Source organism: Dendropsophus ebraccatus, chromosome 13 (genome assembly GCF_027789765.1).
Source record: "Dendropsophus ebraccatus isolate aDenEbr1 chromosome 13, aDenEbr1.pat, whole genome shotgun sequence".
Lineage (NCBI taxonomy): Eukaryota > Metazoa > Chordata > Amphibia > Anura > Hylidae > Dendropsophus > Dendropsophus ebraccatus.
The window spans coordinates 35726820-35742759 of record NC_091466.1 but is presented as its reverse complement, the minus strand read 5'-3'; the positions used below and the strand labels follow the sequence as shown (position 1 = coordinate 35742759).

Below are 15940 nucleotides of genomic sequence, written 5' to 3'. Positions count from 1 at the left end.
GTCCCACCTGGACAGCGTTATTACACCAGACAACCCCTTTAAGGGCTTTTCCCCACCTTAATTCATAGATCGCTCCATTTTAGCATATAAGGAGACATTTATTCATTGAAGCCACCGCGGACCACACCAACGAGCTGCTGTTTAGGCGGCATAATAGTGAGGCCAGTTTCCCTTTAAATGACAGTGATGTGGCAGCTCAGTCAGGCTGCTGATGGGATCACATGTACAGATTACTGATCAATCCCATGTGTAAGGGAGAGGGGTGTGAAGAGCCTGGCAGATGTAGTGACCCCTCCAGCACTGATCACACACATCCGTATGGATAAACACACAATACTTCATGAGGCCAATGAGATTGTGACTTATAAGGCCCCCAGAGGAGGAAGCCCCTCGGCTCTCCCTGACAGGTGATAATGGAGATCTCCTATACGCCTGCAGGGACACAGCTGAGCTGCTATTTGTCCGTACAGGCCAGTGATCTCCTGTGACTCATGCAAAACTAGGACTCCCAACATACCTGGACAGCTGAAGGCTGGGAGTCGTAGTTATGCAACAGCTGAGGAGCCACACACCATACAGGCCAATGGTCGGCCACCTTTGGCTCTGCGGTCAGGGCGTGCTGGGAGTTGTAGTTCCACAACAGCTGTAGCCACAGGTAGCAGACTGCTAGGCCGTACAAGTGCAGACGAGGGGTGGGCGCGGGGTGCGGCCAGGCACAGGTCGGGGTCTGCCGGTCACTTGCCTGACACCAGCATGTGTCCACCGTTGTTGGAGAACTCGATAGCATTGACACAGCCGAAGTGGCCGAGCAGGTCCTTCTTATAGAGGTTCCTGCAGGCCTGCAGCCTCCGCCGCTGTAAGTCCTCCTTCAGCAGGGGGTCCCCGTGTAGGCCCCTCCGGGACAAGAAGCCGACCACCGACCTCATGCCGCATCCCCCGTCCCTTCTCATGGCGGCAGCTCACGGCCCGGGCTCGCCCTGTGATCCGGGACTCGTCATACAGACATGGCAGCTAGGGAAGCAGCGAGCTGTTTAGACACAAGTTGCGGGGCCGATCCGAGCTCCTCCTCCTCCCTCCTCAGCTGATCCTCCGCTTCCTCCCCCCTGACCGTCCCTGGGAGCTCAGACAGCGGCCTGTCCGAATACCGGGCTGTACTGAGACAGGAAGATCCGGACAATGTGTCACCACGACATTAGCCGCCAATATGCATCCCAGCATCACCTCACAGTGTGCCCCCCCCCCCCCCCCCCCAGCATCACCTCACAGTGCGCCCCCCCCCCCCCAGCATCATCTCACAGTGCGCCCCCCCCCCCCGAGCATCACCTCACAGTGTGCCCCCCCACATCACCTCACAGTGTGCCCCCCCCCCGAGCATCACCTCACAGTGTGCCCCCCCACATCACCTCACAGTGTGCCCCCCCCCCGAGCATCACCTCACAGTGTGCTCCCCCACATCACCTCACAGTGTGCCCCCCCACATCACCTCACAGTGTGCCCCCCCACATCACCTCTTAGTGTGCCCCCCCACAGCATCACCTCACAGTGTGCTCCCCCCAACATCACCTCACCGTGCGCCCCCCACATCACCTCACAGTGTGCCCCCCACATCACCTCACAGTGTGCCCCCCCACATCACCTCACAGTGTGCCCCCCCCCAGCATCACCTCACAGTGTGTGCCCCCCAACATCACCTCACAGTGTGCCCCCCCACATCACCTCACAGTTTGCCCCCCATCACCTCACAGTGTGCCCCCCCCCACATCACCTCACAGTGTGCTCCCCCCAACATTACCTCACAGTGTGCCCCCCCACATCACCTTACAGTGTGCCCCCCCCCACATCACCTCAGTGTGCTCCCCCTAAAACATCACCTCACAGTGTGCCCCCCCACATCATCTCACAGTGTGCCCCCCCCACATCACCTCACAGTATCCCCCCAAATTACCTCACAGTGTGCCCACCCATCACCTCACAGTGTCCCCCCCCACATCACCTCACAGTGTGCCCCCCATCACCTCACAGTGTGACCCTTCCACATCATTTACATGAACAGACCTCCAGTGCGGGGATGCCAGTGCCATGGTCCTTTCTTTGGAAAGGACCGCCGCCTGGTTCCTGCGCCGGTCTATTGCCGGGCATGAAGTACAGGAGGTGGGCCCACAAGCCCCAGTGTGACAAACCCCCCTCCCCTCTGTGATGCAGCTTCACTAGAATCCGTGGAGCCGCATCACAGAGGGGAGATCGCCACACTGAGGGCTGCCGGGCCCACCTCCGGTGCTTCATGCCTGGCAATAGACCGCCGCCGGTCGGTGGTCCAAAAAGTAGGACCGCAGCACTGACATCCCTGCACCAGTGGTCTGTTCATGTAAAAAAACAAAAAAGAGATGCACTAGTGGTACATTCGCTTTAAAGTGATATATATATATATATATATATATATATATATTTATTGTATCATTTATTGTCTTTTTGAGTTTACAACTAGTTGTATGAAATAAATGATTCTCTTGTGCTCTTTCATCCCACAATGCAGGCAGGACTGACTGCTCACCACGAGGCCTCCATACTCCAACTTTACTGTTGTTGGATCCCAAACAGAACCCGATTTCTTCACTACAGATGATATTATGTTGAGCGGACCTGTCTGATTGGGTTCGGCAGCGTTATCTGAACCCTCAGCGTTTGATCCCCCCACGGCGGCAAAGGTTGGATGCTGCCCTAGGGAGTACTGGAAAACATGGATACTACCTATGACCTATGGTTGTATCTATCATAGCCGTCGTCCAGGTTTCTGAGAGGTCAGCTTTTCACTAACACACACACACATATATATATATATATATATATATATATATATATATATATATATATGGCATCTCTATAGTTTTTCTGCTGCATATAATAGCATATTCAGCAACATAAAACGTAATGAAGTTAAGGCAGTGAATGGAAGCAAAAATGCAGTGTGAAGCCAGCCAATTGGTGGTCATACTGGTGGTCATCCACAAATTATCATAGACATATTTTGTATAAAAATAAAAGAATTAAAGGGGTACTCCGACTTAAAATAATCCACAAGATATATGGAAACATATCAGATCGGTGGTGGGGGTCTTACCAGTGGGACCACCACAATCCAGAGAACAGGCCCCAACTCCATTTTGGCCAGTTTCATTGTCTATAGGACTAAGTGGGGTACCCAGGTATCCCCCCAGCCCCCTAGGTGATGGAGTGCTGGCAGCCCTGGGTCACTGCTATGCTCAGGCCTGTTCTCTACATGGTTGGGGTCACATTGGTCAGACCCCCCAAAGGTCTGATACATGGGGGGGTAACAAAGCATAAGGGTGCGTGCACACTACGGAATAGCCGCGTATAACCCGCGGCATATTCCGTCGCTCGTCCCCGGCGCGCTTTTCCGCCGGTGCCATAGACACTGTTCTATGCACGGGCGGATTCCGCGTTCCGTCGAAAGAATTGACATGTCAATTCTTTTGGCGGAACGCGGAATCCGCCCGTGCATAGAACAGTGTCTATGGCACCGGTGGAAAAGCGCGCCGCCGCGTGCGGGGACGAGCGACGGAATACGCCGCGGGTTATATGTGGCAATTCCGTAGTGTGCACGCAGCCTAAGAGACAAAGGAGGTCATTTATCAAGGAGTCTACACTAGGAATATTCTTTGTTTTCTGTCTCTCTCGCCGGTTGCTCTGGGCAACAAAGGAAAAGACACAGGAGTGTGTGACAAATAAGTGTGTAAGAGCCCAGGTATGTGAGAGAGCTCTGCGAGGTGTGACCAGGGAGGACAGGGGACATCGCTTCTCTCCATACACATAGGTGATGGATTGCCCGGGACCTGCTATTGTATCTGCTCTAGTGCTGGACTAGTAGGGGTTAAGAGGACGTCACTTTACGTATAAGAGGCGTACGCATTGAACGCGCTGACGTCATTTCAGGAACAGGAAGTGAATCGTGGAAGCGGTGGAACGCAGGCAGTGTGTAAGTTGTGGCTCCTGTGCGCTTGTTTTCCTGCTGTTCCGTCTTCTCCTGTGCTGCTGTTTCGCTTGTTCAGGCTTTTGCGTCTTGTGCTCGTTTACGGGTGTGTGTGGGTTTTTTTTTTCATTCTTTTTTTCCATTGTTAATATTGCTCAGTGTGGAAGAGTTTGTAGTGTGAATGGTGATTGTGCGACTGGTCTTCTCACAGGACGCTTACAGGGTTACTCTGAGTACTACTTTTTATTTAGCCCATGTAACTCCATATCAATATTAGTCTATTTTAAAAAAAACATAACTCCCATCATGTCCTGATAGTTGGTGGCTGTAGTTTCCAAACAGCTAAATCACTAGTTGGAGATCTCTGCACTACAAGTGTATGTATTCTTGTGTATGGATATTCGATAGTGGCACACTAAAGATGGTGGATGTGGTGTCTCATGGCCAGATTATTGTGAGTCACATGACCACCTCCATGTAGCACTATGGTTAATGTTGTGCTGTAATGTACACTAAATCTGCAGCAGATGTAGGAATGTACATCTGTGTGTGTGTGTGGTATATATTAACACTCCCAATCTCTAGCTTTGATATTTGAGTACTTGGATTAGTATTGTATTATTAGTATTGGATTGAGTACTTGGTTCAGGGGAGGCATTCAGGTTAGAGTTGCACTGTGACTTTTTGATACATTATTAACCGAGTAGGCATGAGCGAACTTACAGTGGGAACGAAGCAAATCGCTTTGTTAGGATTGTCAGGCCTCTGGCTTTGAAGCTGCTGGGAAAAGTTGGATCCAGTCCTCAGAAACTGGGAAGTCTTTCCAGCTTTTCCTAGCACCTGGAGCGGAGCGACGCAGGTTTTAAAGCCAGAGGCCTGACAAGCTGCTAGCCAATTCTAATGAGGCACTTCACTTCTCTTCTGTAAATTCTCTCATCCCTACTCCTGAGCTATAGTTGCTGTGCACAGCAATATATTAAGCTGTATGTGATCTCATGGATAACAAGGCCTTAGAATCCACCTGTGTAAACAGCACTAGGTCATGCTGCAGGCACTCATGTACTTTTGCCAAATGGCACATTACGGCTACATGTGAACCAACATCACAGAACTAAAGCAGAAAGATGCATCCTTCAAGTAAATAAAAATGTCCTTCATTCTTGTTTTGACTTTTTAACAGGTATTTCAGCAGAATGCCCAGGCATGCAGGTTTAACCCTTGGTGTTGCCTCTTTGGTGGGTACTACAGTAGGATGCCTAATCCTGTGGAAGCTTATTAAACGCCGGAGGCGACAGTTGTATACGAGTGTTGATAAGAAGGACTTGTGTACTGCACTGATCACAGAAGTCCAAGACTCTCATCATGGTGTACAGCAGCCATTAGAAAGAGAGAGCGTGGTGTTCTCAGTGGAGAAAATCCTGCAGGCTGATGTGAAGATAGTCTCAAAGACTGAAGAATGGGATGTGGTGTGGCCTTTATTACAGAAAGATCTTGACGTGTACCCGGTACTTGGCATGGACTGCGAGTGGGTATGTGTTTAGTGTTGTAGCAGTTTTTGCCTTCTATCAAATGGAGTAAGGGTGTGTCCACACTCATAAATCCTGGCAGATGACTACATAAACCTAAGGCTACATTCACACGTCAGTATCTTTTCGAGGATGAAAATCTGCATCCTTACTTCCAGTTTTGCATCTGTATTGTGTTCCTTATTTTTATCTGTTTTTTTTGTGGATCTGCAAAAAGAGTGTAGTGAAGAAAACAGGGGATGGCAAAAATTGTCATTAGTTGTCCCCCCCCCCCCCCAAAAAAGATTAGTCATCTGGGAGCCATTTTAGTAATTTCTATCAGGCAGGATATTTCTGGCAGGAGGAGTTTGGTGATGTCATAAAAAAACGGATCAGTGATACGGATGGTTTTGTTGATGGAAATTTTACATTCAGCAAATTTTGCACTCTCCATAGACTTCTATTGGCGGTGTCAGGCCTAATTCACACGTCAGTATTTTTCATCTGTTTTCCCGGACCAGGAAAAAAATGTAATCCATTACAACCCATTATTTTCGGTGCAATTGATGCATCCAGTTTTTTGCGGATCCGCAATCCGTGACGAAAAAAAACCTGACATGTTGTAGTACGGTCTGTAATTACGGCACAGACAACCCAATAGAAGTCTATGGAGAGCACAAAATTTGCGGAGAGTACATTGCAATCTGCAAAACCATCCATATCACTGATCTGTTTTTTGTGACATCACCAAGCTCCTCCTGCCAGAAATTTCCTAAACTGTAGAATGACCCCCAGATAACCAGGTGACACTACACTGTTTTTTTTTTTTGCTGATCGCAAAAAAACGCTAAAAATACTTAACACAATACAGATTTTTTTTTTTTGCGGATGAAAAATAGAGGATCCAGATTTTCATCTAGGAAAACATACTTGTGTGTGAATAAGGCCTCAGTTCCGTAATCACGGACCGTATTAAAACATGTCCTCTTTTTTTTTTTTTTTTTTTTTTATTGCGGATCCGCAAATTTACTGGATGTATGAATAGCACCATAGAAAATAATGGGTTACGGTCTGTAGAAACAGATGAAAAATACTGACGTGTGACTGTAGCCTTAGACATTAGAGCTTGGGCTGTAAGATCAGTTAGTCCAGAGGTGGTTTAATTTAATATACTATCCATGGGGTAAAATCAAACCTATCCTATCCTACATGGCCATTATGAGCCAACAAAATGGTGCTGATTTGCAGTATACCTTAATGTTGGTGGCGTTTTATCAATCTAAATCGTGACTGCTATGTAGAATCTTTCCCTGACAGGTTGGAAATACACATCTAGTTGTGAAAAAAGTAATTTTACTCATATGGAGTATGTTCTTTGGGTTTGTACAGCTTCCAGACTGCTGTAGTTCTCTGTGCATCAGGGCTGGATATATCCCAGATGTCAGGTAGCCAATGTATCTTAAGAATTTGCTGCTGGAAAATGGCTTCTGGATGGATCGAACAGGTTTCTATAGAGTACAACAACTTAACCTACTGTATGTACTTCATCTGTGCCTATGTCCTGTAGTAGCAGTAGTAACCCAATGGCAGATGCAAGCAGTGTGTTTCATTTCTTTCAGAATATATATGTACTGCTTTTAGTGATCAATAGTGGCTTCTCTTGTGCTGATCTGCTCATTCTCTTTGGAATCTTGGCACCTTATTAATAGTGCTTAGAGTCTTTATTATATGCACCTTTAGTTCCCCATATAGTGCCTACTCACAAGCAGCTTCCCTGCAGTGTAACTTGTTTAATCCCAGCTCAGCCGCATCTATAAACTTAATTACTGTGCATGGGTCTTTGTCCCCATTGGGACCACCAGAAATTGACACTTGTGTAATGCACAGGAAGTGGTCTCTGCTGTGTGGCTGTCAGCTACAGTATAGGATCCTGTGCATGGTGTCACTGGAGAGCTTATTTTGACATTTTCTTAGTTGGCGGCATGGGGCATTGTAGGGTTTTTTTTTTTTTCTTAATACAAGCGCCATATCTGAGGGGAGAAAATGGCCCATGAGCTATAGTAGATATGCATGAGAGCCTTTAGATTACTCCTGTGCTTCGGTATTGTTTACTTATTAACAAAATGTGTATCTTTACCACTGTTTTTCTTTTCCTCCAGGTGTCTGTAGATGGGAGAACAAACCCGATCTCCCTGCTACAGATGGCCTCCCACAGTGGCCTTTGTGTCCTGGTTCGTTTGCCCCGGTTGGCCAGCACTGCCTACAACATCCCAAAGACCCTAATAACTCTACTAGCAAACAGCGGTGTTCTGAAAGTAGGTGTTGGTTGTTGGGAAGATGCTTCAAAACTCATGAATGACTATGGCCTGTCTGTGAAGGGCACTGTGGATATACGCTACCTGGCAATGAGACATAGGTAGGCGGCTATTTTTATTTTTTTATCTTTTCTCTTGCATCTATGTTCTGTGTTTTCTTATAGGTAGCCTTGCCTCGATTATAAGCCATAAACATCTGATTTCTTGGGTGTTAACTCTAACTACACCGCTCCAAACATTGTGTAGTGGCTGTGCTGGGTTACTACAGCTCAACATCCATTCACTAGAGATGAGCAAAGCGCTCCTCTAAACCAAGCGATGCACTTCCTTTGATCAGCACCCCACTCAACATGCCGACTACCTTTTAGAGCTGCTCCGGGTGCCAGGAGAAAGCTTGGTCCAATCCTGGGAAGCTGGGAGAAGTCTCCCAGGACTGGATCCAGCTTTTCCTGGCATCCTGTCTGGCGTGTCAGAGCAGAGCGGCACTGAAAGGCTGCAGCCTTGATGAGCGAAGCGCTTTGTATAGATGAGTGCTTCTCTCATGTCTCATTCACTAATTAAATATTAACAAAATGAGACTGCAAGAATGTGCCTAAAACTTTGCAAATTACACTTCGGATTATGTAGGTATAGATTTTCCTATTCTGCCCCCTAATATGAGCGATGTATGTTGGATGGGGACAGGATGTGAGAGAGAACTGAGAATCATTGATGGTGTATTGCTAGAGATGACACCAGTGTATAGATAACAGAGGTACACATAAAGCTATTGTGCTTGACTCCATATCCCTATAGAACGACCACTGTAAAGTTCCCAGAGAACGTCCTGAAGCCTTTCTCGTTCATCTGAATATCACAGGTCCTTTCTATTGTGTCATAGGGGCCATTTGACTTGCTGTAAAGTATTTCCTCAAGTGCTGTTAAAAACCGCTCGGCCACGATGGCAGCCTGCATAGTGTACAACAGGCTAAATTACAATTAGAAAAGAACATGTTTCAGCACTTGCCTCTGATGTTGAATTTTTATTCTTTTTATACATTAGACAGCAAAAAAACTAAGGTAATGTTATAAAGTAATTGTAATCCTTTATTACTTTATTCAGGAGGGACATTTTCCAGAACAGCCTCAGTCTTAAAAGTCTGTCTGAAACCATCCTGTGCTATCCTCTGGATAAATCCTTTCAGCTTCGCTGTAGTAACTGGGATGCCGAAGAGTTCACACAGGATCAGGTATGTATACAGTCTTGCATTTGCCTTATGTCCTAAGCTATTTGCAGGGGCAATTCTAGCAAAAGGGACAACTTACATATTTTTACTTTACACATAAGAACTGCAGGGTTATGCTATCTGGGGGGCTTCATAATGTCTTTTTGTCCATACAGGTGTGTTATGCTGCCAGGGATGCCCAGGTTTCTGTTGCACTCTTCCTTCAGTTACTTGGATTCTTCACTTCGGAGTCTCCCACGGCATGGGAGTATTTCCTGGGCAAGTGCCAAGGTCTGGTTGATGTTCCGTTTAAAGGGAAAGGTGTTGTAAATGTCATTTCAAAACAGAAGAAGGAAGGATCTATAGAACAATCTGCATCTAATGCCCAGGGAGATCCTCGCAGACATAAGAAGAAACCTCTGGGAGTAGGTTATTCAGTAAGGTATGCCAGCCTGCAGATTTCATAACATTAGTTTGGGTTAATAAGCTGTTTGACCCTGCAATGTTTGTCTCTTGTCTGATAAAGGTGACTACTAAGGTATATGCATAGATCTGCGATCTGACTTTTTGGTTTAAAAAAAAAAATATATAAAATTTAGGACTGTCAGAGGTGGGTCTGTGTGCATATGCATATTAGTACTGATGGTTTTCTTTTTGAGGTCTCCACACAATTTATACTGATGTGGACAAAGTCTGCTGCTGGCGGTGGGTCGCCCATCAGTATAAAGTGATGGGTTCCTGAGGCGTTAACACTCAGTCAGACCCCGTCCACTGCCAGACCCCTTGCCAGACCCCTTTTGTTCTCCGGGCCCTACTACAACAACAGTTTTTATCTGATAGATTCTTTCAGCCAAAGCCAGGAAGGGATTTGGAAAAGAGGAGAAATCTTAAGGTCCTATTCCACTGAACGATCATCGGCCGATAATAGTTATGTGAAATAGAAGGCAATGATCAGCCAACACCGTTCATGTCGGCTGATCGTTGCGTTTTGTCTTTCAAGCATGTTGAAAGACAAACGACTCATACAGCAACGATTGATTCCAGTCGGCCCGTGGAATAGGGGCTTAAGTCTTTCATTTATGACCTGTTGTCTGTTCCTTAGAGAGGTAAGCTGCTGCCAGGCTTCGCCTTACCTTACCCCCGTAGAACACACATTAGATAAACATAGCCCTTGCCACCCTGTTCCAAGTGAATATAGCTGAATTGTAATGTCCCACACAACCTATTATGTCATGTTGATGGGATTATTGGTAACCTCATGTAGCCATCGGTGAAAGCAGCAGAGTGTAAGCTTTCCACTGTCCGTTCTAAAGACTATTGCAAATGATGGATTCTTATAAATGTAATTCTTATTTTAATGGTGTCCATTGTATTTTGCCCTTGCAGGAAGTCGCCACTGTATGATAACTGTTTCCTGCATGCTCCTGATGGACAGCCGCTATGCACATGTGATAGGAAGAAAGCCCAGTGGTATCTGGATAAAGGCATTGGAGGTCAGTGGTGCTTTGTGTGGCATCTTATTGTATCCTTATTTTGGCTTTGACTGATCTTATGTTTGTGTTTTTCATAGACTTGATCAGCAGTAATCCATTTGTAGTGCGACTACGCTTTGAGCCTTCTGGTCGTCCAGAGTCAAGTGTGGATTACTACCTCACTGTTAAGGAAAATCTCTGTGTGGTTTGTGGCAAGAAAGAATCCTATATACGGTGAGTGTAATGATCTATACCCATTTGTCTTATGAAATAAGCAAACCCTGACAAACATGCATAAGTGTCTTGTCTGTGCTGGGACTTGTATCTTGAAATGGTGCCTTAGTCCTGTCTGACCTGGCTGTAGTGTACAGGTTATGTAACTCCCATTGAGACTAATCAAGAGTTGTCTAAACAGCATAGACCTACAGGCCACACTGTTTCTGCAACTCATGTTGTTGGGAATATCTGTGGGTCCCAGAGGTGGGGCACTTATCTGACGCTATGGCAGATATAATAGTACACCTTGCAATAATTCAGTTACTGTCATACTGTTAACTAGAGATGAGCGCAACCTGTACCATCAGGTGTACACTCTTTTAAAATTACACATGAATTGAGTGGCGCTGGGCTGGGGAAGGCGGTGCTGCCCCTCCATGACGTGGCTCTATTAGAATCAGTGCAGCCGCGTCATGGAGGGGTGTCCTCCCACTGGGGGTGGGCTGGCCTGCCTCCAGTGCTTCGACTCGGCCCAGTTACCTTGAATAGAATGGCACCGTATGCGGGAACCGGGCCGAGGTTCATAAAAAGGACCGCGGCACCCCCTTTCCCATGCCAGTGCCGTTCAATTAATGTTTGAGTGTACCTGATGGTTCATCCTCTTAACGCATGTTCAAGCCTGTCTGAACCCAGAAGTTTCAGCATTTGATTTTGGCTAAAATGGACCTGCTCTGTTTTACAGGCCTCTTTCTGGAGCGGACCCTCTTCAGGGAAAAATCCTGAATGGTGTCTGTGCCCAGTTCAAGCCAATGGGTCAGGAAGATAATCCAGATTTTCTGAGAAATCTGGATAAATTTTCCAGACGTTTGCAGTAGTGCTAAACTGCTATATAAGGGAGGGTGAATGCCTGCTTCCTGAACCCCATAGGATCTGCAGGCAAGAGCATGTAGTATTGGTTCTTTTACCAATACCAACCTCCAGCTGTGCAGGAAACTGCAGTATAGCACAGTCCAAGTTTGTTGGTGTGCAGGGATAGTTTAGAAGGGGAGGCAATCTATCCCTGGTTGTTAACTAGCTACTTAACAGCTGTAATTATGTGATCAGACGTTAAATGATCGCTTTGTTTGTAACACTGGTATAGAACTTAACCTTGTTGAACCCCCTATCTCCTCCTCTGTAGGAAGAACATTGTTCCTCATGAGTACAGACGCCACTTTCCTATCCAGATGAAGGACCATAATTCTCACGATGTCCTGCTGCTCTGCACAGCTTGTCATGCTGTCTCAAATTACTATGATAACAACTTTAAACAGCATCTAGCAACAGAATTCTCTGCCCCCATTGGCTGTGAGGAGGGGGTGCGTATGTTGGAGGATCCTACAAGGAGGCAGGTGCGTTCAGCGGCAAGAGCTCTTCTCAATGCATCTAAGCTGCCTGAGAGCCGTAGAGAAGAACTGATGTCTGAGATCAGAGCGTTTTACTATACTGATGAAGTTACTGAGGAGACGCTAAAGGAGGCTGCCAATCTGGAGACCAGGTAAGATCAATTTCTTTCAGACGTCGCCAGACAGTCTGACATGAGGGCTCACAATTTCTATACAGTGTGAGGCATCAAAAGAATGCAGGAATAAAAGGAGTCCGTCCTTTTTTGTATTTCTCTAACTCCTTGTTGGACCCAGTTCTGGCTTGGGCTCAAAAAGGTGATTCATAAATTGGCTAGGTGTGGATTTACATTTATTTTGCATCTAGGGTCTGTGTCCTGGCACCTCAACCAGTCAGCAGTTTGATAAGGTTGCAGCCCAGCCCCTTGACCACTTTGCACAATGGAAATACTGGGTAGTCCTTATGTGATGTCTGTCAGAATAAAGCCTTAAAAGGGTAGTTCACAAAAATGTTTTCTTTCAAATGAACTGGTGTCAGACTTTTTCACTTTTATAAAAAAATAAAATAAAAATCTCAATTCTCCCAGTACTTGTCAACTGGTGTAGTTAATGTGTAGTCTTTAATGTGTGTAGGAGCCATGTAGTTTTAATAATGGGAGTGAATACCAGATTGGTGTGATTATGCAGCCAGGGGTTGTCTATTAGACGCCCTGAGACTCGGCCAATCATCTGCAGGGAGGTGATAGACCTGGATGACCACTAGGAGCAGCTCCAATGCGAAGAGTGCTGAAGGCCAACTTCATGGTGGCGTAATTTGGACATGGTTTTTGTCTGTCTTTTTTTTACAGCTGCATGTCCTGGTCCAATGGATCGAACTTTCAGCAGTCCTGTTACGACTTACATCCATATTATGGATGCACAATTGTACCTGTATTTTAGTGTGAAACCTGTCTGTTACAAATTTCTCCTTGTCCACTCCTACACACTGATATTGTGTATGTAATAAATATTGTCTACTAAACGGTGACCTCTTTGGTTTACCCTCCAGAATCTGCAATGAGACCTATACTCCTCATGGACTGAAAGTCGTGCAATGCTATGCAAAGGGTGGCCTGAAATCTCTTATGGAATTGGAGAAACGCTGGCGCCAACACTTTTTGGACAAGATGTCCCCAAAATTCCTTCCGCAGCAGTGGTGTGTTGATCATAATCATAGTAAACTTATAAAAAAATATGGCGAAGACCTGCCTATTCAGCTTGGTTAAGAAGCTCAGACTATGGACCGTTTACAATGTAAGGGCTCCGATAGACACTTGGACCTCCGTTTATGACAAGCCTGGTGCTTTGCTGAATTGACTGACTCTTCTACAATGCTAGCAATGATGGCATTGATGTTATCTAGTTTTGAAATGGCGCCCCACTTTTGCTGGGTATATGTTTATTTTTAAAACAATACTGTTTCAGCTCCGTAGCAAAGCATGAAATACTGTGAAGCTTAACTATAAAGAACCTTTTTACCTTCAGTCATGGCATCCAGCTGGCATGGTGAGTGCTATGCTGAGCTAGTTTGTTAGAGAGAACTATTCCTATTAATTGTATGATGTCTCAGCCAACCCCTGGTGTCTTCTGATTTTAGCTTAACAACCCCAGTGGGTCATGTGTTAAAACTGGTGCAGTTAAGAGCATTGGTCTCCCTTGTGGCAACCTGTCATGTCTTGTGGTGGTTAGAAAATGAAGGCAAGCATCAGGTTGCATTGGGTGATATCCGTGTTGGCTCTGCACTTGGGTTTTTATGCATAAAGCCCTTTTGTTCGGGTTATGTGCCTGCTTAAGCATTGGTTTGTATAAAGGCCACTGTAGTCATTTTAATGACTGATCGTCTTGATCCAGGCACTCTAGTTTCTAATGTTGGCTGAAGACAACATGCTTTTAATTGTAACGCCTTAATTATTTTCTTGGATTTAGTTTCTCTTTAAGGTCGATTTTTCTGTTTATATATAAATATAAAAAAAACAAAAAAAAAAATTGTCGTACTGTGAAGCATGGAACGGGATTCCCTGTTCTATGTGCATTTCCCTATTTATTTTTTTTAATTCTCCCATGTGACTTATTTATTACTTGTGTGGAGAAATATGATTTTCTTAAAACAATGTATATAAAAAGCATAAAGTGTTTAATATTAGTTGCTTGTCCTAATGTTCTTTTCTGTCTGTTATGCTTATGTAGTGGATATGGTGCAGACAACATTTCCCCCGATGTCTGTATTAAGATTCATTTGCGGCGTCTTCCAGAAGAAGTCCTGTACACTTATGGGTGTTATATAAGGGCGATAAAATGAAACTACATGTGAATGTAGTGCAGTGCACTTGGGGAAGTTGAGATGATTTTGTCACCTTTTCTCATATGCTTAGAAGAATGCTCAAGGGAAAATGGTGGGCCTGAAGACCAAGCAGTCAGACATCTAGTCCGAACAGGACACAGCAGCCTGCACTGTGGGGAATAGTGCAAGATGCTGAAGAGAAACAATACAAAACCTTTAGCAAAGAATGACTATACAATGTAGGCTATGAACAAACTGAACCTGGCAACTTTGTTATGCTGTCCAAACTGAGTGGTGTGAAATGAGCATGGGCACCCTCACTACATTAGAATATGAATGTATAATTAGTAGGCTCTCTAGCAATACCCCTAATGTGATATTTTTGGGACGAATATAAATCTCAAGGTATAATTGAATCACAAGTGTGTGTATATATATATATATATATATATATATATATATATATATATATATATATATATATACACTTTATCTAAATCAATTTAAAATTCATAAGATCATATAGATAAACATATAAATAAACATGTCAATACAAGCTTACACATCAATCTATGTGTATATATAACTCGTAAGGTTGCAAATCATATATTGCAGGATATGGTCTTGATAGCTATTTATAGATTTAAATTCATATAATGCGATACGGTTAAATCTGCATGTAGTTATTGCATGCGTTGCGGTTAAAACCGCATGCGACTAATGCAGGGCCTTTGCAAGTCACCGTGATTTATTACTACTGTATTTAAACTAAGTCAGTTGTCACTGTTCTGTTTTATCAGTTCAATAGCGTTTAAGAGCACTGCTCGGCTTTTTCCTCAGTAATGAGTTGCAACTCCTTACTGAGGAAAGAGCTGAGCAGTGCTCTGAAACGCGTCTATAAAGAGTTGCTACCACTACTGAATGTACTACAAAGATCTACTGAGAACCACCTACCACCGGTCCCACTACCACCGGTCCCACTGCGCAGTGGATGCATTGCAAATATTCCCACGCTGACTGAGAACACGGGAGCAGCACTCAAGGGTAAACACCGATCTGTGTCAGGAGAGACAACCGAGCATTCAGCTCCAAACCGGACAGTACGCTAAACAAGACCCCGTACACATGATACGAGGAACATAGAAAACGAGGAGGGTTCCGGATGACATTCTCATATAAACAACCCCCTGTCTGCTCCCCACAGTCTGCGGCCGCAGACCTCACAGATTCAGAGTCCCCGGACCGGTGAGAGGTGGATTTCCACCGATTTTTTTTTAAACATATTTCTGTGAAAACGCTAATAAGCACCACTATATATTACAACTTATATTGAACTGATAAAACAAAACAGTGACAACTGACTTGGTTTAAATACAGTAGTAATAAATCACGGCGACTTGCAAGGGCCCTGCATTAGTCGCATGCGGTTTTAACCGCAACGCATGCAATAACTACATGTAGATTTAACCGTATATACGAATTTTAATCGCATTATATGAATTTTAATCTATAAATAGCTATCAAGTCCATATCCTGC

At 45.0% G+C, this 15940-nt stretch overlaps 2 protein-coding genes across 5 annotated transcripts in view; one reads left to right on the top strand and one right to left on the bottom strand.

The window, feature by feature from the left end:
* Positions 1 to 1220, bottom strand: part of DCAF5 (DDB1 and CUL4 associated factor 5) — a 47823-nt gene extending 46603 nt beyond the window's left edge. The window contains exon 1 of the mRNA XM_069949146.1: positions 743 to 1220. Coding sequence (XP_069805247.1) covers positions 743 to 950 — 208 coding nt within the window. The 5' untranslated portion in view covers positions 951 to 1220. The remainder of the gene's footprint in view (positions 1 to 742) is intronic.
* Positions 372 to 14265, top strand: EXD2 (exonuclease 3'-5' domain containing 2). 4 transcript variants are annotated; one of them, XM_069949147.1, is made up of 10 exons: positions 372 to 407; positions 2534 to 2798; positions 5169 to 5517; positions 7653 to 7909; positions 8911 to 9037; positions 9190 to 9455; positions 10400 to 10506; positions 10584 to 10719; positions 11882 to 12238; positions 13132 to 14265. In XM_069949147.1, the coding sequence occupies exons 2-10, from the start codon at positions 2758 to 2760 to the stop codon at positions 13346 to 13348; spliced, it is 1857 nt and encodes a 618-aa protein (XP_069805248.1). In that variant the 5' UTR covers positions 372 to 407; positions 2534 to 2757; the 3' UTR covers positions 13349 to 14265. The 4 variants fall into 4 exon arrangements, with proteins under 4 accessions (XP_069805248.1, XP_069805249.1, XP_069805250.1 ...); XM_069949148.1 differs by lacking the exon at positions 372 to 407 and adding an exon at positions 572 to 655; XM_069949149.1 differs by lacking the exons at positions 372 to 407; positions 2534 to 2798 and adding an exon at positions 3956 to 3994.
* Positions 14266 to 15940: the final 1675 nt, after the last annotated feature.

What these genes read in the sequence shown, in the direction of transcription:
- EXD2 (XM_069949147.1), top strand. Translation starts at nt 2,758, where the DNA reads ATGGTTGTATCTATCATAGCCGTCGTCCAGGTTTCTGAGAG. An exon ending in GGAGTAGGTTATTCAGTAAG is followed by an intron (nt 9,456 to 10,399) that starts GTATGCCAGCCT and finishes TTGCCCTTGCAG; the next exon opens with GAAGTCGCCACTGTATGATA. An exon ending in AAGAAAGAATCCTATATACG is followed by an intron (nt 10,720 to 11,881) that starts GTGAGTGTAATG and finishes CCTCCTCTGTAG; the next exon opens with GAAGAACATTGTTCCTCATG.